Source organism: Oncorhynchus clarkii, chromosome 27 (genome assembly GCF_045791955.1).
Source record: "Oncorhynchus clarkii lewisi isolate Uvic-CL-2024 chromosome 27, UVic_Ocla_1.0, whole genome shotgun sequence".
Taxonomy (NCBI): domain Eukaryota; kingdom Metazoa; phylum Chordata; class Actinopteri; order Salmoniformes; family Salmonidae; genus Oncorhynchus; species Oncorhynchus clarkii.
Genome location: NC_092173.1, coordinates 18,756,062 through 18,778,574, shown reverse-complemented (window position 1 = coordinate 18,778,574; position 22,513 = coordinate 18,756,062). Strand labels below are relative to the sequence as shown.

The 22,513-nt window shown below is 41.9% G+C and overlaps 1 protein-coding gene across 6 annotated transcripts in view; it reads left to right on the top strand.

The window, feature by feature from the left end:
* LOC139385528 (elastin-like) overlaps positions 1-22,513 on the top strand; it is a 107,280-nt gene that overhangs the window by 35,277 nt on the left and 49,490 nt on the right. For all 6 annotated transcript variants that reach the window (XM_071130650.1, XM_071130656.1, XM_071130653.1 and 3 more), the window contains exons 6-20: positions 2,322-2,447; positions 2,669-2,791; positions 3,674-3,706; positions 5,598-5,684; positions 5,779-5,826; positions 6,001-6,063; positions 6,264-6,374; positions 18,861-18,908; positions 19,030-19,119; positions 19,243-19,299; positions 19,389-19,484; positions 19,769-19,804; positions 19,891-19,983; positions 20,126-20,161; positions 22,190-22,372. In XM_071130650.1, the coding sequence (XP_070986751.1) occupies positions 2,322-2,447; positions 2,669-2,791; positions 3,674-3,706; positions 5,598-5,684; positions 5,779-5,826; positions 6,001-6,063; positions 6,264-6,374; positions 18,861-18,908; positions 19,030-19,119; positions 19,243-19,299; positions 19,389-19,484; positions 19,769-19,804; positions 19,891-19,983; positions 20,126-20,161; positions 22,190-22,372 (1,230 nt within the window). The remainder of the gene's footprint in view (positions 1-2,321; positions 2,448-2,668; positions 2,792-3,673; positions 3,707-5,597; positions 5,685-5,778; positions 5,827-6,000; positions 6,064-6,263; positions 6,375-18,860; positions 18,909-19,029; positions 19,120-19,242; positions 19,300-19,388; positions 19,485-19,768; positions 19,805-19,890; positions 19,984-20,125; positions 20,162-22,189; positions 22,373-22,513) is intronic.

The window sequence follows — 22,513 nt, the reverse complement described above, 5'->3', positions numbered from 1 at the left end:
CTGCCACTCTCTCTCTCTCCTGTGCTGTGCAGGATTGTTTTTCTGTCCCATCTGTCTTGTATTTAATGTCTTTGACCTTTTCACGGCTTCTCTCGCTCTCGGGTCCACTGCCGGTTTGGTTTCCATTAGCCCTATGGCTCTGCATGTCTCACCTAGACAGACAGCCATTTTGTCTCACGTACACTATAGTGACCTGTCAGTAATCTGCTAATTGAATGTCTTCACACCTTTCACAGCTAGTCAAGGTCAGGTCAACGGAGTTTCCATGTGTGCGGTTCATTACAGCAAACAAACTTGGGTCTTGCAGTACACTTGCTTCCAACAAGTTCATGTGTGAGCCAAGACAGGCATATTTGTGTGAACTGACATGCTGTAATATTATGCCTCAGACAAAGGCCTGCCTGTTGGAGCTGACAGCTTTGGGTAAATATGACTAAAACAACTTTTGTACTGAGCTCGTATGTGTCTCGATGATACATTCTGTAGAGGGTTGCCAATGAGCAATGGTCCGGACAGAGCATGTTGCTGTGTTCTCTTAAAGAGAAAAATACATGACTTTGAGGGCATTACAGTTACTGTAGAGTAGCTTCCCTTTCAGCTGTTTTATACAAGTGAGATCCAGTGATGTTGGAGCCAGAAAAAATGGAGTCCTGTGGTGACTGGGAAGGCCTTGTGGTCTCTACTGTCTTTGAACCTGGTGTGAGAGTCTGCCCACTCTTTCTTTCTTTCTTCTCTTTCTCCTTTCCTTCCCCCCTCTCTCTCGTGCTCTCTCTCTCTCAATTTCAATTTCAATTTAAGGGGCTTTATTGGCATGAGAAACATATGTTTACATCGCCAAAGCAAGTGAAATAGATAATAAACAAAAGTGAAATAAACAATACAAAATGAATAGTAAACATTACACTCACAAAAGTTCCAAAAGAAAATGCATTTCAAATGTCATATATACAGTGTTGTAATGATGCTCTCTTTCTCACACTCACTCTCTCTCTCTTTCTCACTCACTCACACACACACTCACACACACACTCTCACACACACTCTCACACACACTCTCACACACACTCACACACACACACACACACACACACACACACACACACACACACACACACACACACACACACACACACACACACACACACACACACACACACACACACACACACGTGTTCCCTCTCAGGAAGGGTTGGTGGTGTCTGCCTTTCGTCTCCTGGTCTGTGATCAGAGGGTTCAGAGCAGCGTAGCAGGTGGCGGTCAACCCTGAGCGCTAAGCGAGTCTCACACAGCCAAAGAGAGAGAATGTGTGTGTGTCTCTCTCTCACACACACATACACACACCTCAGACTGGCCCGTGCTCCTCTCCTAAACAGAGAGCTGCCAGTGAGACATTCCAACCCTCTGTGCTGGTCTTTTGTCTCATCTGAGAGCTATGAAAAACCAACAGCTTTGAGATAGACTGGCTGTCCAACCCCAGGCCAAGGGAGTGTACTGTACCATTTAGACTAATGAACAACCTGGTTTTGCCTCTTCAACAGCCCTGTGCTGCCTCCTCCTCATCACCTCCTTGTTTCTAAGAATGTCGTTGGTTGAGCAATGGAATGAAAAGGTTTAAAGGAGGTGGATTAGTACGAGGCTGTTTAGCTTAGCGTCTGTCTCGCCTCTTCCTCCTCTTTCTCTACTCTCCTCATCACCACGTGTCAGCTGTTGGTTGAGCAACGGGAGGTGGAGCACGGATAGGAGGAGATCTGGAGGACCTAGCTTAGTGTGGTGGGGATGTCAAGGCCTTGGCAGGACGTTGCCCACAATTGTTTTGACTAGAGGATGAAACCCTGTCTTGTTCTATCGCTACCCCTTTGCATTCCTCCTCGCCTCTCTTCCCTCTCTCCACTGCTGTCTGCGGACAGCTGGGCCATGTCTGGAATCATCTGCCTCCTCTCTACCCTCCTTTTCCCCTCTTCTCTCCCGCCTCCCCCTCCCGCTGTTCTTGTCAACAATAAGAAACCCAAGCTGGAATATGACTTAATTTATGTATGATTACCATGTGGGAAGAATACATTTTTATCCCCATAGAGACTGTTGCAGCATGCCAAAAACCTGTTGCTGCAGCAGCCACTAGAGATTAGCTGTTCCTCTCTCAGCCTCTGACTCCCTCTAGTAGGCACAATCTGACATTACCACCACCAGCACTCCTTGAGACCTACTATATACAACCAAGTCAAACCTCTATTTTCTGTGCACAACCTACGCACTTCATGTGGATCTGAAATTATGTTCACTAATACTGCCTCATACTCTCACTCTCTCTCTCTCTCTCTGAGGCTATGGAAACCTTGGTGCTGGTGGTGTTGGGGTTGGTGGTCTTGGTGGTGGAGGATATGGAGCTGGTCTTGGAGCAGGCAGTCTAGGAGCAGGAGCCCTTGGAGGAGGATACGCTAAGCCTGGAGGTACAGTAGCAGTGTCACTTCAGGTTCAGGTTCTTGGACCACCAATTGTACTGACCCTGACCCTCTTAGTGCTGTTCAAGCTAATACTATGCTAAAAGACCACTTAGGCTACCGATCATTCCTGGCCACCAATAAAGCGCTTCACAATATGACACAATGAGACACAGAGTGTTAAAGGGTTGGATTAATAACCACACATGGCTTCTCTCCCGTCTCCTCAGCTGGTTATGGAGGAGGCTCGCCGTATGGAGGTGGTGGTGCTGGGGGCTACTTCCCTGGAGGTGGGCTGGAACAGAAGGCAGGACCCAAGCCAGGCTATGGGGCAGGAGGTGGACTACAACCAGGTACTGTACAGACAGAATACATTTTCAAAGCCATGCTTCTCTATCAATCAATCAATCAAATGTATTTATAAAGCCCTTTTACATCAGCAGATGTCACAAAGTGCTATACAGCAACCCAGCCTAAGACCCCAAACAGCAAGCAATGCAGATGTAGAAGACTGGGTGGCTAGAAAAAGCTCCCTAGAAAGGCAGGAACCTAGGAAGAAATCTGGAGAGGAACCAGGCTCTGAAGGGTGGCCAGTCCTCTTCTGGCTCTGCCGGGTGGAGATTATAACAGTACATGGCCAAGTTGTTCAAACGTTCATAGATGACCAGCAGGGTCAAATAATAATAATCACAGTGGTTGTAGAGGGTGAAACATGTCAGCACCTCAGGAGTAAATGTCAGTTGGCTTTTCATAGCAGAGCATTCAGAGTTAGAGACAGCAGGTGCGGTAGAGAGAGCGAATTGGAAAAACAGCCGGTCCGGGACAAGGTAGCAAGTCAGGTGATCAGGTCAGTGTTCCATAGTCACAGGCAGAACAGTTGAAACTGGCGCAGCATCACGACCAGGTGGACTGGGGACAGCAACCAGTCATCAGGCCAGGTAGTCCTGAGGCATTATCCTCCGGGAGGGATGGACCAGCATTTGTCTACGTGATAGTATTGCAATTTACATTTTAGTCATTTAGCAGACGCTCTTATCCAGAGCGACTTACAATTAGTGCTTTCATCTTTAGATAGCTAGGTAAGATGTTTTGTATAAAAAACAAACATTTTATTGCCATTCAATAATGTTGCTATGGATTTATCTGTGTTGTGTAAAGCTATAAAACAACCAAACACACATAAATCACAACAAACTATAAACCAACCTACATTTTGTTTCTGTGTTTCTCTACAGGCTATGGCGGTGGTGGATTACAGCCAGGTCTTGGTGAGTGGCATGGGCACCATGTTAGCACCCAGGGTTAACTGAAATTGAAATCCTAGTCGCAGCAGCCATTTTAGAACTAGTGATCTAACACTCTCTAACTGTACAGCTTTCAATAACTTATATAGGTTTGTGTGCTCACATGCTGTGAGAAAAAATGTCACATCAATTGCATCCAAACTTTTGACATGATTTATAGATTGGTGTAGATTGTTATTATTAAACAATATTGCCTGAACTACGTTGTTTTACATGGAACCCAAACCGGCTGCACGCATGCGCCATCGTGCATTCATTTATTTTGTTCCCCCACACCAAAACGTGATCAGGACACGCAGGTTAAAATATCAAAACAAACTCTGAACCAATTATATTAATTTGGGGACAGGTCGAAAAGCATTAAACATTTATGGCAATTTAGCTAGTTAGCTTGCACTTGCTAGCTAATTTGTCCTATTTAGCTAGTTTGCTGTTGCTAGCTAATTTGTTCTGGGATATAAACATTGAGTTGTTATTTTACCTGAAATGCACAAGGTCCTCTACTCCGACAATTAATCCACACATAAAACGGTCAACCAAATCGTTTCTAGTCATCTCTCCTCCTTCCAGGCTTTTTCATCTTTGAACTTATATGGTGATTGGCATCTAAACTTTCATAGTATTACTACACCAACTGGCAACACAGTTAGTCTTTCAATCACCCACGTGGGTATAACCAATGAGGAGATGGCACGTAGGTACCTGATTCAATAAACCAATGAGGAGATGGGAGAGGCAGGACTTGCAGTGCGATCTGCATCAGAAATATAAAGGAATTCTAGCCCTTGGCAACGCAGACGCTCGTTGACGTGCGCAAGCAGTGTGGGTGCAATAATTGAATGACATAGATTTCAAAATGTATTTTGCAACGCTCGTGCACGCGACGTGAGCGGTGTGGTCAGCCTATTAGAGTATGTTCAATGAAGGGTATCATGGCCTAGCATTATGGCAAAGAGCCTGTGTTTAAATATTGGTTGGCAGTTGACAAGGCCCTCAGTCACAGGCCGATACAGCTCTTGTGCAATGCTCCTCAACCCTATCTTGACTCTTTTCATGGCATTCCAACAAAACAATCCCATTCCATCCAAACCCCTTTCAGTGAGAACAGCAGCATTCCTCTCCATTCTCTCTGTTGCTAGTCTTCCCTTGTTTCTCTGAATCCCTTCGTTCGTTCACCACATACAAAAGGCACTGCGTAATGTCTGTTCCTTGGAGAGAAGGATTGGTGGATTTTAATATAGAAAGAGAAGGTTAAACAAATAAATTAAAACTTTTATCCCGACTGCCAAGCCCTCAAGAGCCAGAGCTGACAGCTAATTTCCTGCGTAGGGGATAACCAAAGAGGCAAAGAAATGAAGCATTTGATGAGGCAAGACAAATACCATGCATTATTGTGGTCTGTGTCCCAAATGGCACCCTATTCCCTACATGGTGTACTACTTTTGACCAGAGCCCTATGGGCCCTGGTCAAACGTTGTGCACTTTACACGGAATAGAGTGCCATAGAGCCTCTCTGCCTCTCAGAACAACTCTGGATAAACATTTGCATTGTCCACATTCTTTGATCACTGTGATGATGATGGTGATGATGATGATGATGATGACAAACTCAAGGGGACCTGAAGGTGCAGGAACAGGAGCTGCAGTGCCCATAGGAAATAAGAGACACACACAAAGCTGAAATCATGCCATCCAGTCCTACCTTTTCTCTTGACAATGTTCAATGTTTTATCATTATCCTCTAGAAGTGTAATGTACACTAGCTATGCTGATTCACAATATTGACGCGGGACTCACTTGTATATGATTAGTTGTTACTATAGTATGTAATGTCTCTACTATGTGTCTCTTTCAGCCCCTGTTATTCCTCAGACTGGCCTACCTGGAGGTGGGCTGGGACCAGGTGCCGGAAAAGGAAAGGCTCCAAAAGGAGGAGTACCAGGTGAGTGAGTGTTTATATAACTATGCACGTGTACAAAATATGATGAATGCTATTGGATGCAGTATAAAATCATTGATTGCATTGGTCTTTGCAGGTGTGGGGGTGCCTGGACTTTACCAAGGTGGCCAGGTGCCAGGACAAGGTGTGCCTATTCTCTTTCTCTGAAAGTCAAACCCACATAAATCACATTATATCAAAGAATGTTTAACCATATCCTCCCTTCATGGATTTAATACAGGTTGATGTAACTCAGGGATTTGCATGCTGTGATATCCATTCATTTGCTAATTATCTGATCCCCTTTTCATATCTGCAGGGTTTGGTGGTCGTGGAGTGTTGCCCGGTGTGGCCACTGGGAACGGACTCAATCCCAAATCATGTAAATCAATCATGCTTTTAATAAAACATGCAACATATTTGATGACATGACATTTAATTGGGATACCTGTAACATGCATGCATCTACAGATCACATTGTTTTCATGTCTTGTCTGTCTGTCTGTCTTTCTGCCTGCCTGTCTGTCGCCTGTCTGTCACCTGTCTGTCACCTGTCTGTCTGATATGATTTGTCCTCTACAGTGCCAGGTGGAGGACAACAGGGACCAGGAGGCTCGGGTCGTGTTGGTTATGGAGGACCAATGCAGCCAGGAGTATTCCATGGATACCCACTCAAAACACCCAAAACACAAGGTTTGTCGTCAGACAATTTAATGACTACTACTTTATTTTCTACTATCAATTCACAGCTAAAATGTTGATAATGAAGCTACATTTTTGAGTCTTTGCATTGCCATCATGGAATCTATAGAGATGGACACATAGCTAGTGTTAAAACAAGTGTATTATCATTTGGCGTGTGCAGGTAAACTGGAGGTGGCAATCCTCCATTAGTTACTTAAAAACAACTATAACACTTCTGGTGGCCTTTTGGCAGAGATGCACTTATAGTTCTGAGTACCGTCTCAAAAGTCAAAAATTCGTAATAAACTCCTGACAACTGGCCTCTGAACCATCAAAATGCTTAATAACATGGACCTACGCGGCTGAGGACACTCAACTAAGGTATAGGGAAGCCTCCCAAACAAAGGAAGACACCGAGACAACTAATACCAGTGAGGATAGAAAGGAAGAAATTCTCAATCCAATACATTTTTATAGAAATTTAGCAAAAATAGATAAGATCTTGCTACCATGGAAAGGAAAATACCTGTCTATTTGTGGAAAAATCACCCTGATTAACTCTTTAGTCATATCAGTTTACCTATTTGCTTATGGTTTTGCCAACACCTGCTTTTTAAATGATATGAACAAAAAATATTCAATTTTATTTGGAATGGCAAGCCAGACAAAATTAAAAGGGCCTACTTATGCAACAAATATGAATTCGGAGGGAATAGATGATTAAATATTAAAGCATTAGACCTCTCACTAAAGGCATCAGTCATACAAAAAGTATACTTAAATCCGAAATGGTTCTCTAGTAAATTAGTAGGAATGTCTTACCCCATGTTCAAGAATTGCCTTTTCCCTTTATTCAGATTACAACTGCTCACTTTTGGTTGTTCGAAAAAAATATATAATCTCCAAAATATCATTATTTGTTAAACAAGCCTTAGAAAGTTGGTTGCAATTTCAGTTTTAATCCACCTCAAAAAGACAGAACAAATAATACAACAAATATTGTGGTTAAACTCAAATATACTAATTGATAGAAAAAACATATTTTTAGATAAAATGTTTAAAAAAGGTAACATTTTTGTAAATGATATCATACATAGAGTTGTCACACATGCAGCTAACGCAGACATATGGAAATGTGTATTCTACCCAAAATTACAACTAACTAATTGCAGCATTACCACAAAAAATGGAAGAGGCAAGTAGAAGGGGGAAGAAGTAAGGACCTTGTCTGTCGGCCCTGCTTTAAAGACCATAAATGGTTGAAGAAAATTGTGATAAATAAAAACATATACCAATTTAATTTATGGACCCAAAAAATTGACAGCTGTGCCATATAAATTGCAAAATAGTTGGGAAGAGACTTTCGAGAGACAACGCAGAGACAACGGCAAATTCAAAAAACGTTTTTCTATTTAAAACGATTATTCTAAATTCTTGCAATCAATAGAATGTTATATACAGTGGGGCAAAAAAGTATTTACTCAGCCACCAATTGTGCAAGTTCTCCCACAGACAAAATGAGAAAAAGAAATCCAGAAAATCACATTGTAGGATTTTTAATGAATGTATTTGCAAATTATGGAGGAAAATACGCATTTGGTCACCTACAAACAAGCATGATTTCTGGCTCTCACAGACCTGTAACTTCTTCTTTAGAGGCTCTTCTGTCCTCCACTCGTTACCTGTATTAATGGCACCTGTTTTAACTTGTTATCAGTATAAAAGACACTTGTCCACAACCTCAAATTTGTAAATGATATCATATTTGTAAATGATATCATACATAGAGTTGTCAGTATAAAAGACACCTGTCCACAACCTCAAATTTGTAAATGATATCATATAACAGTCACTCTCCAAACTCCACTATGGCCAAGACCAAAGAGCTGTCAAAGGACACCAGAAACAAAATTGTAGACCTGCACCAGGCTGGGAAGACTGAATCTGCAATAGGTAAGCAGTTTGGTTTGAAGAAATACACTGTGGGAGCAATTATTAGGAAATGGAAGACATACAAGACCACTGATAATCTCTCTCGGTCTGGAGCTCCACGCAAGATCTCACCCTGTGGGGTCAAAATGATCACAAGAACGGTGAGCAAAAATCCCAGAACCACACGGGGGACCTAGTGAATGACTTGCAGAGAGCTGGGACCAAGGTAACAAAGCCTACCATCAGCAAGGGCATTGAAGATGAAACGTGGCTGGGTCTTTCAGCATGACAATGATCCCAAACACACCGCCCGGGCAACAAAGGAGTGGCTTCGTAAGAAGCATTTCAAGGTCCTGGAGTGGCCTAGCCAGGCTCCAGATCTCAACCCCATAGAAAATCTTTGGAGGGAGTTGAAAGTCCGTGTTGCCCAGCAACAGCCCCAAAACGTCACTGCTCTAGAGGAGATCTGCATGGAGGAATGGGCCAAAATACCAGCAACAGTGTGTGAAAACCTTGTGAAGACTTACAGAAAATGTTTGACCTCTGTCATTGCCAACAAAGGGTATATACCAAAGTATTGAGATAAACTTTTGTTATTGACCAAATACTTATTTTCCACCATAATTTGCAAATAAATTCATTAAAAATCGTACAATGTGATTTTCTGGATTTTTTTTCTAATTTTGTCTGTGATAGTTGAAGTGTACCTTTGATGAAAATTACAGGCCTCATCTTTTTAAGTGGGAGAACTTGCACAATTGTTGGCTGACTAAATACTTTTTTGCCCCACTGTATATACACTACTGGCAGAGTTCCTCTGTCCAGTGTCTGTTCTTTTGCCCATCTTAACCTTTTCTTTTTATTGGCCAGTCTGAAATATGGCTTTTTCTTTGCAACTCTGCCTTAAAGGCCAGCATCCTGGAGTCGCCTCTTCACTGTTGACATTGAGACTGGTGTTTTGCAGTTACCATTTAATGAAGCTGCCAGTTGAGGACTTGCGAGGTGTCTGTTTCTCAAACTAGACACTAATGTACTTGTCCTCTTGCTCAGTTGGGCACCGGGGGCCTCCCACTCCTTTTTCTATTCTGGTTAGAGACCGTTTGTGCTGTTCTGTGAAGGGAGTAGTACACAGCATTGTACGAGATCTTCAGTTTCTTGCCAATTTCTCTCATGGAATAGCCTTCATTTCTCAGAACAAGAATAGACTGATGAGTTTCAGAAGAAAGGTCTTTGTTTCTGGCCATTTTGAGTCTGTAATCGAACTGACAAATGCTGATGCTCCAGATACTCAACTAGTCTAAAGAAGGCCAGTTTTATTGCTTCTTTAATCAGATCAACAGTTTTCAGCTGTGCTAACAATTTTTCTAATGATCAATTAGCCTTTTAAAATGATAAAATTGGATTAGCAAACACAACGTGCCATTGGAACACAGGAGTGATGATTGCTGATAATGGGCCTCTGTATGCCTATGTAGACATTCCATAAATAATCTGCCGTTTCCAGCTACAATAGTAATTTACAACATTAACAATGTCTACACTGTATTTCTGATCAATTTGATGCAATTTTAATGGACAAAAAAATGCTTTTCTTTAAAAAACAAGGACATTTCTAAGTGACCCCAAACTTTTGAATGGTAGTGTATATATTTACCAAAATAATATAATGGGGGATTGGAAATGTTGCAGACAATTACATTGATGGAAGCAACAATCTATCCACAATATTAAAGCTGATCCACAGAGAAAAATAAATAGAAAATAAAAATACCAGTGAGGATACATCCAACGCCGCCATATTGAATGTTCTGAATCAACAACAAACTTTGATGCAGACAATGGTCAAACAAGCAGTTAAGGAATCCCTGGAGGAACTGCTTTCAGGATAAATTAAATCACTCAAGGATATGGTGGAAGCCTCCAACACATCTATCTTAAAACTCTCAAACGACATTGCCAGCCAATCTGTCACATGCAAATCTCTGGAGCGGCGTTGTGATGAGATGCAGGTTAGCGCCAGGGCTACTACAGACGACATAGCCACCTGCCGAGATGCAGTGAAGCAACTGCGGGATAAAATTACGTCGCTTGAAGACAGAGAGAAGAGCAGGCGAGAGACCTCCATCTCTTCCCGGAGGAGCTCCTATGTGCCCTCCTGCAGCCGGGAAAACAGAGTCTGTAGGTAGGCCTGCAGCAGCATGGCTATGTTGGTAAGGTGGCCAAGAGAGCAGAGGGACCCATATGTAGCTTTCAAGTCCGCAAAATTGCGGGTTCCGCCCTGGCAGAGGCCCAGCTCTCCTGCAAGGCCTCGCGGAACTCAGCAGAGATAGGAACAGATGGAGAGTCATCACTCTCCACCAGTTGATGTCCAGTGCAGTGGCTACCCAAGTGAGTAGGCTCCTCATAGCCTCTCGAGCCGCTGGGGCGATGAAGCCCTGCTGGCGGCTTCTGATGGCCTGTCAGCCTGGTAGCCCCGCTCACGGTGGTGAACAGTGCCAGCATCGTCCCCCAGGAACAGCCTATCACTGGCCAACAGGGAACAGCTGTCGTCGCTGTCGAAGCTATCAACCTCCTGAAGCAGGGCATGCACCCTCCATTCAAGGTGGTCCCAGCGGTCCGAGTCATGCCCCCATCCAGGACTGGCAGCAGATGGGCTCTGCCCGTGATGGCTCCGGCCACTCTTCCTGCGAGGGGTACTGGGCCCAGTAGAGGGACTAACAGCTCGCTGCTGCACCTCTCCTGAAGGAGTAAGCTCGTCCCCAGCCTGAGTCCGTGCCTGGCCGACCCACTCGCGCATGGCCTCCAATCGTAACAGGTGCAGGAGAGCTCTCGACCACCCTCTCCGCATGGCTCAAACCCAGGCCGTGCATAGACAAGGTATGTGGATCCCCAGGGGGATGCCACCATCACACCTGTCACAAAGGGAAGCCATGAGCTCAGCCAAGCCAACAAGACCATGAAGCAGGGGTCCGACGCCCTGGGAGAGCTATGTTTTGACCCGCTTGGAGGAATTCAACCGGGTAATGGATAAATAACCCAGTACCTCTGCAACACAGAAACCAGGTAATGGATTTGATTTATATGCTTTTGTTTTACGCCAACTGCAATATTACCTAGCCGGTTTAATATCCAAGCAGTAAAACAGCGCCTTATGGCGTGTATTGCGGCCATGTTGTCTATATATAGGGGCGGACCCCAGCCGTGACACAGGTGTACACGGGAGTGAATCTGTAAATCCACACCTCGGATGTATCCCTCCGCCGCGGAGTGATACCAAAATATTGGAGTGATCCAATATAGTGAATCATAATACTTATAAGCACACCCTATCACCTCGTCCCTCAAATTAAGTGAACACTTCTGATGAAGTATCATGACGTCTGACGAGTATACACTTGCAGGGCAAGGGGCGAGGGTGGAAGGAATGATTTTTATGGACACCCTTGGCTGGAAATTCGTCACTCGTTCATGCAGCGATGATTGTGTTTTCAGCCATTGGTGTCTTGAGGGTGCTTTATATCAATTGAGTGCATGTCTACTTATATTAAATATAGAATTATTAATATATGCCTACTGTATGATAGCTAGCAAATTCATTAGCTAACTAACGTTTGCCTGCCTAGCTGGAACTTCTGAAGAAGGGAAATATTTTATTTCTACCATTTCCAAAAGATAACCAAACAAAAACATATTTACTTTTTACACAGTTGCAAAATTACAACTTATTTGCATTCCTTTTTACTTACATGTATGTTGACTTCTCCATTGATGTTGTTTTTAAGTTTTGGCAGACTTTTCTTAGTGGATGTACAATTGTCGCGAATTGAATTATGGGTATTTTCTGGCCCGGAGTGAACATAATTGTTCAATTGGAAAGCAGACTAAAAGCGAGGGCTGAGGGTCGTTGCAAATTTCCTTTGCTTGGCTAATCATTTGGACCATCCTCCAAGATGGCGACGGCTATTCACCCAAGGGCATAAAGCGAGGGTAGTTGGACGAGGGTGTGTCTTTTCAGTGTTTGGACCGCAACCAGGGACTGGATTTGGGACGTGCGCCGCTGTTTGGGAGCCTCCTGATGTTAGCGAATTTGAGTTCCTACCAGCCAAAGAGAGCGGTTGAAGCTATAGACTTCCGCTCTTGCGGGTGGTTACTGTATTTGTTTCTATTATTGTTCAAACCCAGCTGTCAGAGTTTGTTCACAAATATGTATAAAGGGGCGTCATTTTTTCTCCCTGTTTATATTGAAGTAGGAGTTCATTAAATGTATTGTTCATTTTGTACTATACATTCTATATGACAAATGTTTTTAATGAACCGTGAGCTCATTGAGATGTCGCTAAATTCCTGTGGTTTGAATTCCGTTATCAAGCTTACCAAATGCTAGAATACATCAGACGCAAAAAGGTTGATATCGCCCTAATACATGAAACCCACCTCAAACATTCTGATGTCAATAGATTCCGAAACAGATACTACAAAAACTACAAATGTGTTGCTCACTCCTCAGCCACTAACAAAACGAAAGGTGTTTTAATATTATTTGATAGAAAACTACGCGTTCTGGTTGACAGTTCTGATAATGACGATGTAGGACATTTCGTATTTGTAACTACAGTTATAAATCACACGCTGTGTGATGTGTTTTGCCTCAATATATTGCCCCTGATTCCATATTGCCTTAGTTCTATCTCGAAAAGATTATTAGATCTATCAGAATACCAATTTGTTGTGGGAGGAGATTTTAATCAGGTATGTAATTCTCAGTTAGATTGCTCTCATGTTTCATCGCAAGCTCAAATTGATCAGGCTTCTGGTGATCTCGGAGCTGCAGAGTTTGATATTTTAGACGCCTGGCGTCTAAGGAATTTGACTGTCAAAGATTATACTTTCTTTTCTTCAATACATAATACATTTTCACAGATAGACTACATATTTGTATCTCCCTATATAAACAGGTGTATTCAGACAACCGAGCTGCTCCGCATAGTTATTTCTGTTCATGGAGCTGTCGTGTATAGTATCCTACTTGACAGCTACAAACATAAAGGTGCTAGAAGATGGCGCTTCAAAGCAACATTACTGCAGAATATGGCATTTTTGACACAGCTGTCAGCAAAGTTGAAATAATTGTTATTGTTTAACCTGTTGCGACGACCAAACCCGGATCCGGGATTCTATTTATAGACCTAAGCTCATTACCATAACGCAACGTTAACTATTCATGAAAATCGCAAATGAAATGAAATAAATATGCTAGCTCTCAAGCTTAGCCTTTTGTTAACAACACTGTCATCTCAGATTTTCAAAATATGCTTTTCAACCATAGGAAAACAATCATTTGTGTAACAGTAGCTAGCTAGCGTAGCATTTAGCGTTAGCATTAGCGTTAGCATTAGCGTTAGCATTTAGCAGGCAACTATCACAAAAACAAGTAAAGCCTTCAAATAAAATAACTTACCTTTGAAGAACTTCTGATGTTTTCAATGAGGAGACTCTCAGTTAGATAGCAGATGCTCCGTTTTTCCAAAAAGATTCTTTGTGTATTAGAAATAGCTCCGTTTTGTACATCACATTTGGCTACCAAAAAAAAAAAAAAAAAAAAAAAAAAAACGAAAATTCAGCCCTCAAAACGCGAACTTTTTTCCAAATTAACTCCATAATATCGACTGAAACATGGCAAACGTGGTTTAGAATCAATCCTCAAGGTGTTTTTCCACATATCTCTTCAATGATATATCCTTCGTGGAAGCCTGGTTTCTCCTTGCTCTCAAATGGAAAAATAATTGCACCTGGCTTTACGCTCCAATTTCGACGCAGGGACACCAGGCGGACACTTGGAAAATGTAGTCTCTTATGGTCAATCTTCCAATGATATGCCTACAAATACGTCACAATGCTGCTAACACTTTGGGGGAACGACAGAAAGTGTAGGCTCATTCCTTGCGCAATCACAGCCATATAAGGAGACAATGGAAAACAGAGCTTCAGAAATTCTGCTCATTTCCTGGTTGAGGCATCATCTTGGTTTCGCCTGTAGAATGAGTTCTGGGGCACTTACAGACAATATCTTTGCAGATTCTGAAACTTCAGAGTGTTTTCTTTCAAAAACTGTCAAGAATATGCATAGTCGAGCATCTTTTCGTGACAAAATATCGCGCTTAAAACGGGAACGTTTTTTATCCAAAAATGAAATAGCGCCCCTAGAGATCAAAGAGGTTAATACAGATACAGCCACATCCCCTCGGTCACTTTGAGAGGTGGCAAATTGTTTTTTGAGGGGAAACTACCTCGTTTGTCTCACATTTTAACTCAACTCGCAGTAAAAAAAAAATAAAAAGTAGTAGATCTGGAAATACAGATTGCTCTGGTTGAAAACGAGCAGAAACAAACATTAACATAGCAAAAGGGGAAGATTTGAACAACATTAAAAAACACCATCTGGTAAGATATCACATGACCCGTCAGAAATGTATGATACATTTAGGCAGTTTTATTCCCAATTATATACATCAGAGGCGGACCCTGATCATAGTAAGATGACACACTTCTTATCATCATTGGACCTTCCCAAACTCGACAGAGAACAATCTGGATTCCTTGACTCCCCACTTAATCTTGAAGAACTCAGGAATGCATTAACGTCTATGAAAAGAGGCAAATCACCAGGACTTGATGGTTTCCCTCCTGAGCTGTTTCTTGAAGTATGGGATATTGTTGGGCCACTAATTCTTGGTTATATCAATCATGCATTAAAACATGGAGAATTCCATAGAGACCAAAACACCTCACTGATTATAGTTTTGTTTTAAAAAAGGGCAAATCTCCCCTAGACTGTAAAAGTTATAGGCCCTTAAGCCTTAATTACAACACAGCTCAAGCTGTTTGCAAAGTTACTTGCCATCAGATTAGAACTGCTTGTAGGACATCTCATTAGCAATGATCAAACTGGGTTTATAAAGGGTCGTTTAGCCTCAGACAATATTAGACGTGTATTCCATATCATAAATGAGTCCGAAAACGACCCAGTCCCTTCTGCACTTTTTAGTTTGGATGCAGAAAAAGCCTTTGATAGGCTAGAATGGAACTATTTATGGTGTGTTTTGGAGGCCTTTGGTTTTGGTAAAGGATTTATCTTCATGTTAAAAACGTTGTATTCTGCATCCCAAGCAGTTGTGCAGATGGGAAACATTCTATCCAAGACTTTCTGTATACAACGTTCCACATAACAAGGATGTCCATTATCACCTACACTCTTTGCACTGTCTTTGGAGCCCCTTGCTCCAGCAATTAGATTGGACCCACATATTTCACCCATCACTATTAAAGGTACCCAGAATAAAGTGTCACTCTATGCCGATGACACCTTATTGTATTTCTCAGACATCTCAATTTCCCTTCCACAGATTCTGACATTATTTACTATTTTTGGTTCATTCTCTGAATATAAAATAAACTGGAAAAATCTATACGGGTTCCCCTTAACAACCCTGTGAAATTGCTTACTTTGCCTGCTGCATCTCCAGTGCATTGGCGCGAGGCAGACTTTAGTTATTTGGGCATATGCATACCCACCAAATCTTCCCAAGTTTGCAGAAGAAACTATGTCAAATTAAAATAGGAGATTTGCAGAGATGGTCCTCCCTTTAAATCTCATTACAAGGTAGTATTGCAATAGTAAAAAATGAACGTACTCGGTCGACTAAATGTTAGGTGCCTATACCACCTCCACCAAAATACTTTGAGGAATTAAAGTCAATGACCTCAAAGTTTATTTGGAATGACGAAAAGCCACGCATTAGATATGATACTCCTACACGGTTAATGGGAACAGGAGGTTTGTCTCTTCCAGATTACAAATTATATTACTCATCTTTCCAAATAAAATCCTTGAGTGTATGGTCTGATGATTCTATTGCAGCATCTTGGAGAGGCATGGACAAAGCACCTGTTGCACCACATAGACTTACAGATCTATTTTTGGGGGGCATCAAGATAAAAATGTCATATAAATGTTTTTGTTAAATTATTTCCAACTCACTACAAGTATGTTACTATGCTGAGAAACACATAGGCAACACTAAGACGTTCTGTGATTCTTCTCCTATATGGCATAACTATAAGCTGCTGACAAACAACAAGTCTTTTCTGTACCCATTGTGGGCGGATAAGGGTGTGCATACCTTGCGAGACATGTATAATGATAAGGGGCTAATTCCTTTCCAGGACCTCAAACAAATGTATCCACTTCCAGGCTTTCATGGTTCCTTTTCCTACAGTTAAGATTTTTGTTAAAAACTTATGGTGTAGCATGGGATGCCCCATTAACATCCCACATAATGCTTACATGGATAGACCCTTCATTAACTTCTAAAATAGTCTCTGCCACTTCTGATTGCCTGCTGTCTGTTAAATGCGCTACATTGGGTGTCACTCTAGTATAGAACCGCGAAATGCAGGGATTGGGGCACGACCTGAACTGGGATGCCATTTGGGAAAATGTATTTTTTCCTCTAAAAACCCAGTACACCAGCTTATACATTATAAGGCTATACATAGAAGTTATGCAACCCCATTTAGACGTTTTAAGATTAAGCTGATTCCAACTCCAATCTGTGATAGATGCCGTATGAATGCTGTTGGAGTACTAATGCACATGTTTTGGGAATGTCCTGTGGGGTCCCAGTTCTGGTCACATGTTTTGGGAATGTCCTGTGGGGTCCCAGTTCTGGTCACATGTTTTTGGGAATGTCCTGTGGGGTCCCAGTTCTGGTCACTTTTCAGATTTCCTTACAACAATTATGGGTTTCCCTGTGGTCAAAGATTCACCTTTATTTTTGTTGAATGATGACTCTTCAATTGTATTGCAACTGGTTCAGAAAATAATCATATATATGGGGTTAACAGCAGTAAAAAGGGTTATCCTTAGTGCTTTGATTACCCCTACAATCCTCTCGCCTCAAACATGGTTATCATATTTTCAAGATAGTGTTCATATAGAGCGATCAGTGGCTGTGATAAACAAAGCTCTGGCAAATATAGTTGAGGCATGGGATGTATTATGCAAAAATTAGATCAGATATTAACAACTCTTGACCAAGCAATGGTCCTACGTGGTAGGGGAGTGGAGGGACAACATTTTATTTTCTGAGAATAATATAGAATATGTTTTATTGTAAACTCTACTTCCTTTCTGTAGATGTCATATTGTGCACTCAAATAATTGACTCCTGAGAGTATGTAATAGTTGTATTGAATGTTAATGTTGTCATGTTGGCTAGTATTTGTAAAGTGATCCGGCCTTGTGTGTTGTATATTGCGAAATAAAAATTAAATGTTGATCACAAAAACAAAACAAATCACTATCTTATTGTCCCTAAACGTCATTTATCCCAGTGTTTAATGGATGTTAAACGTCAGATGTTTGCGGTCTGTAAGTTGACACAATGTTGACAGTTCGTTACAGTTCCTTTCCCTCCAGTGCACAGTGTCTTATCCCCATCACCCCCATTATGGCCACATGCATAGCCCCATATACGGTCACGGTCACATGAGCAGCCATGGTCACGGGCAGTTCTATGGCTACCCCCCTCCTAGGCCTCAGGTTATGTATGGTGGGTTTATCAATGTGAATTGGCTGCTGAGAATCGAAATGTTCTCTTTTTGAGGCCCAGGTCCTGACTTTGGAACAAGGGTGTTTTCTTTCCTCTTCAAAACTGAGTTGTTGCCCTTTTCACCATGTGTTGTTGCAGTCACATCATCACGTTCTAGGAAGACCTCAAAATCAGAACGATGCTTCTACCACCTTCCCTTCTAAGACACTTTAAAAATCTGAAAAGTGCAAAAGCTCCGAACCTTAACCCACTAAAACTGTGACTGCTTCTGTCATGTATTGTATGTAAGTTAGCTGCTTCACACCCACTCCCGGTAAGGGACCACCACTTCAATCAATGTCAGTTAATGTTATATGTGTTAAGACAACATGGTCTTAGTTAGCTATTTACCGTATGTGGTCCCTCACAGGAAAGAGTGTCATGCAGCCAAAAGCATACAGTAAGTTAGAGCTTTCCTTTGGCCTCCTCTCAGATCTGTAGTCACTCAGGGGCAATAGTAAGATCTGAGTGGACTGACCAATCCTCCCTGTCTGTTCCGTAGGTTAGTTTTAAGAATGTTTCTCGATGTTTGGCGCAGGCTAGGTTATACTGCTGAATCAAATCAACACCTGTTTGATGAGAAACAAATGTAGCTGTGTTTACACATGATAAAAACCCAAACTGCTTCAGCTATGACCTACTGGGCTCAAACCTTACTGATGTAGAACTACTAACCCATCTACAGTAGATGTATTAATGTTTACTGCTGAACAGAATAGATTCAAATTGTGTGGTTTTATGTCTTGGGTGGATCTGGAATGAAATTGAATAAATCAGTAATAAGTCAATAATTTTAAACAAAGGTCCGTTCACAAACAATTAAGTAGTAATGGATTTTCTGACTGTGTGTCAGTTCAAAACCTTTACTCTATACAAGACTGATACCGTTTGTTTGTCGCCATGGTTTCTATAGGTGGCTATGGAGCGAAAGTTGGAGGAGCTGGAGGCAAACTTCCATTTGGTACAGAACGTTTTTAATATGTAAATGTTTTAAGTAGTGTGTCTTCATGTATGTGTGATTGTACATGTGTGTGTAGTACAAGCAGTACGGTACAGTAGATGGTTCTCTCCACTTGGTTCAGGATATGGGGGCTTTGGTGGTGGTGGTGGAGCAGGCCTTCCTGGTGGCAAAGGTGGTCCTGGATCCAAGCCTGGATACCCCATTGGAACTGGTAGGGAATTGGAGAACACTTACACAAATATATGGGAAAATATGTTTAAGAGCGCTCTATTACATAAATTAATTTGATTTGAGAACTGTAACTCTAATGTTTGCGTTCCCCCACTCTCTGCAGGTGTTGGGACAGGAGGTCTTAACCCGGCCCAGGCTCAGGCTAAAGCTGCTAAATATGGTAGTGATCGCTATCACAGGGCTAATTAAACTGGACTTTTTGACACAGTGTTAACTTCAAGTACTAACTCTTGAAGTGTTTACCCTCAGGTGCTGGTGCTGGTTTGGGTGGTGTGCCCGGTGCAGGTGGAGCTTACCCTGGAGCGGGAGGAGCTTACCCTGGAGCAGGAGGAGCTTACCCTGGAGGTGAGGGGAGAAAGAGAGTGTGTGATAAAGACACCTCTGACCTTCTACTGGACAGTACCTGACAGTGTACAGTACCACCAAACAAATCTACTAGACAGGACAGCCACAGTTGACATCACTACTATTCAGAGAATACAAGTGAAAGAGAATACGAGAGAATATGAGAATACAAGTGAAACATTTAGCTTTTTGTGAGAGAGTATATCTAAAGATTTTCAGAGTAAGGCCAAGGGTCAGGTAGATTTTTTTTAAATTAGATTTATTTGACATTTTTTACATTTCAGGATATAATCCTGCTGCAGCCAAAGCTGCTAAATATGGTAAGAAATATCACTCAGAACACCAATATCAGAGTTTTAGCTAATAAGACTAATTTGAGTCGTTTTCTTGTGACCCTCCACCGTAGGAGTCCCAGGAGGTGCGGGTGGCGTCCCAGGTTTTGGATCAGTAGCAGGAGGAGCAGGAGGAGTACCTGGAGGGTTATCCGGAGGAGCTGGAGGTACATATGAAAGTAACTGTACAACATCAAAATCTGATAGGCCTCTTACAGTGAGTTTAGTTAGTTCAAAATTCTGCTTTTTTGTGATTGCAGTTTGACTATAAAAATCTGGGTTTCTAATCTATAAACTTTTGCATTTCAGGGTATAACCCTGCTGCCGCCAAAGCTGCTAAATATGGTATGAAAGATCTCTCAAAACAGCAATATCAGAGGTGGTACATACAGTTGAAGTCGGAAGTTTACATACACTTAGGTTGGAGTCATTAAAACTAGTTTTTCAACCACTCCACAAATTTCTTGTTAACAAACTATAGTTTTTGGCAAGTCGGTTAGGATATCTGTTTTGTGCATGACACAAGTCATTTTCCCAACAATTATTTCACTTATTATTCACTGTATCACAATTCCAGTGGGTCAGAAGTTTACATACACCAAGTTGACTGTGCCTTTAAACAGCTTGAAAAAGTCTAGAAAATGATGTCTGGAAAACGATGACCTCAATCCTTTAGAAGTTTCTGATAGGCTAATTTATATAATTTGAGTCAATTGGAGGTGTATCTGTGGATGTATTTCAAGGCCTACCTTCAAACCCAGTGCCTCTTTGCTTGACATCATGGGAAAATCAAAAGAAATCAGCCAAGACCTCAGAAAAACAATTGGAGACCTCCACAAGTCTGGTTCATCCTTGGGAGCAGTTCCCAAATGCCTGAAGGTACCACGTTCATCTGTACAAACAATAGTACCCAAGTATAAACACCATGGGACAGCCGTCATACCGCTCAGGAAGGAGACGCGTTCTGTCTCCTAGAGATGAACGTACTTTGGTGCAAAAAGTGCAAATCAACCCCAGAACCACGGCAAATTACCTTGTGAAGATGCTGGAGGAAACATGTACAAAAGTATCTATATCCACAGTAAAACAAGTCCTATATTGACATAACCTCAAAGGCTGCTCAGCAAGGAAGAAGCCACTGCTCCAAAACCGCCATAAAAAAAGCCAGATTACAGTTTGCAACTGCACATGGGGACAAAGATCATACTTTTTGGAGAAATGTCCTTTGGTCTGATGAAACAAAAATTGAACTGTTTGGCCATAATGACCATCGTTATGTTTGGAGGAAAAAGGGGGAGGCTTGCAAGCCGAAGAACACCATCCCAACCGTGAAGCACGGGGGTGGCTGCATCATGTTATGGGAGTGCTTTGCTGCAGGAGGGACTGGTGCACTTCACAAAATAGATGGCATCATAGGCAGGAAATTATTTGGCTATATTGAAGCAACATCTCAAGACATCAGTCAAGAAGTTAAAGCTTGACAATGACCCCAAGTATGCATCCAATGTTGTGGCAAAATGGCTTAAGGACAACAAAGTCAAGGTATTGGAGTGGCCATCACAAAGCCCTGACCTCAATCCTATAGAAAATGTGTGGGCAGAACTGAAAAAGCGTGTGCAAGCAAGGAGGCCTACAAAACCTGACTCAGTTACACCAGCTCTGTCAGGAGGAATGGGCCAAAATTCACCCAACTTATTGTGGGAGGTTGTGGAAGGCTACCCGAAACGTTTGACAAAAGTTAAACAATTTAAAGGCAATGCTACCAAATACTAATTGAGTGTATGTAAACTTCTGACCCACTGGGAATGTAATCTAATAATTAAAAGCTGAAGTAGATAATTTTCTCTACTATTCGGGAATTGTTACTAGGATTAAATGTCAGGAATTGTTAAAAATTGAGTTTAAATGTATTTGGCTAGGGTGTATGTAAACGTTCGACTTCAACTGTAGATTTTTTATTTATGTTAACCTTCAAAGGGGCAAACAGCAGTTGCTACATTCATGTTTAGACTTTTAAATTAATGAAATATACCCATTGATTCTTGAAGAATAGAACTTATTCTTATGCTTAGCTTAGTTGAACTGTCGTACCATCAGAATCCCAAATATAAACTTGTTTTACTCTTTTGTTTGTGAACCTTGTAACTGCAAACAAATACTGCATAGCCTCAGAACAGAGTTAAAACTATTATGTTGATATCATGGATGGTCAGTCTGTATCGCTGTCTATAAATTTGAGATGAGAGTGCAAACATTTCTCCAACCCCAATCCTCAGCTTTTTACCAAAAAAGTGTTAGGGTTGATGCTTTGTTATTGTTTGAACTGCAGATCATCCCTTTAACTAACTGTTCTTATCTTGTCTTGCCACACAGGAGTTCCAGGGGGTGCAGGAGCAAGCCTAGGAGCAGGAGGATTTGGTGGAGTACCAGGAGGAGGAGGAGGTGTACCTGGGGCTGGAGGATTTGGTGGAGTACCAGGAGGAGGAGGAGGTGTACCTGGGGCTGGAGGATTTGGTGGAGTACCAGGAGGAGGAGGAGGTGTACCTGGGGCTGGAGGTGAGCCTAAAAGTGTACTACACAGTGAACACTACTCTCATCTCAGTAGTGTTGCTCTTTACTGTGTGTATATATTAAGGACGTTATTCAGATATGATATTGTGAACTAGATGGTTATATTTGGCAAATCTATAATCATTT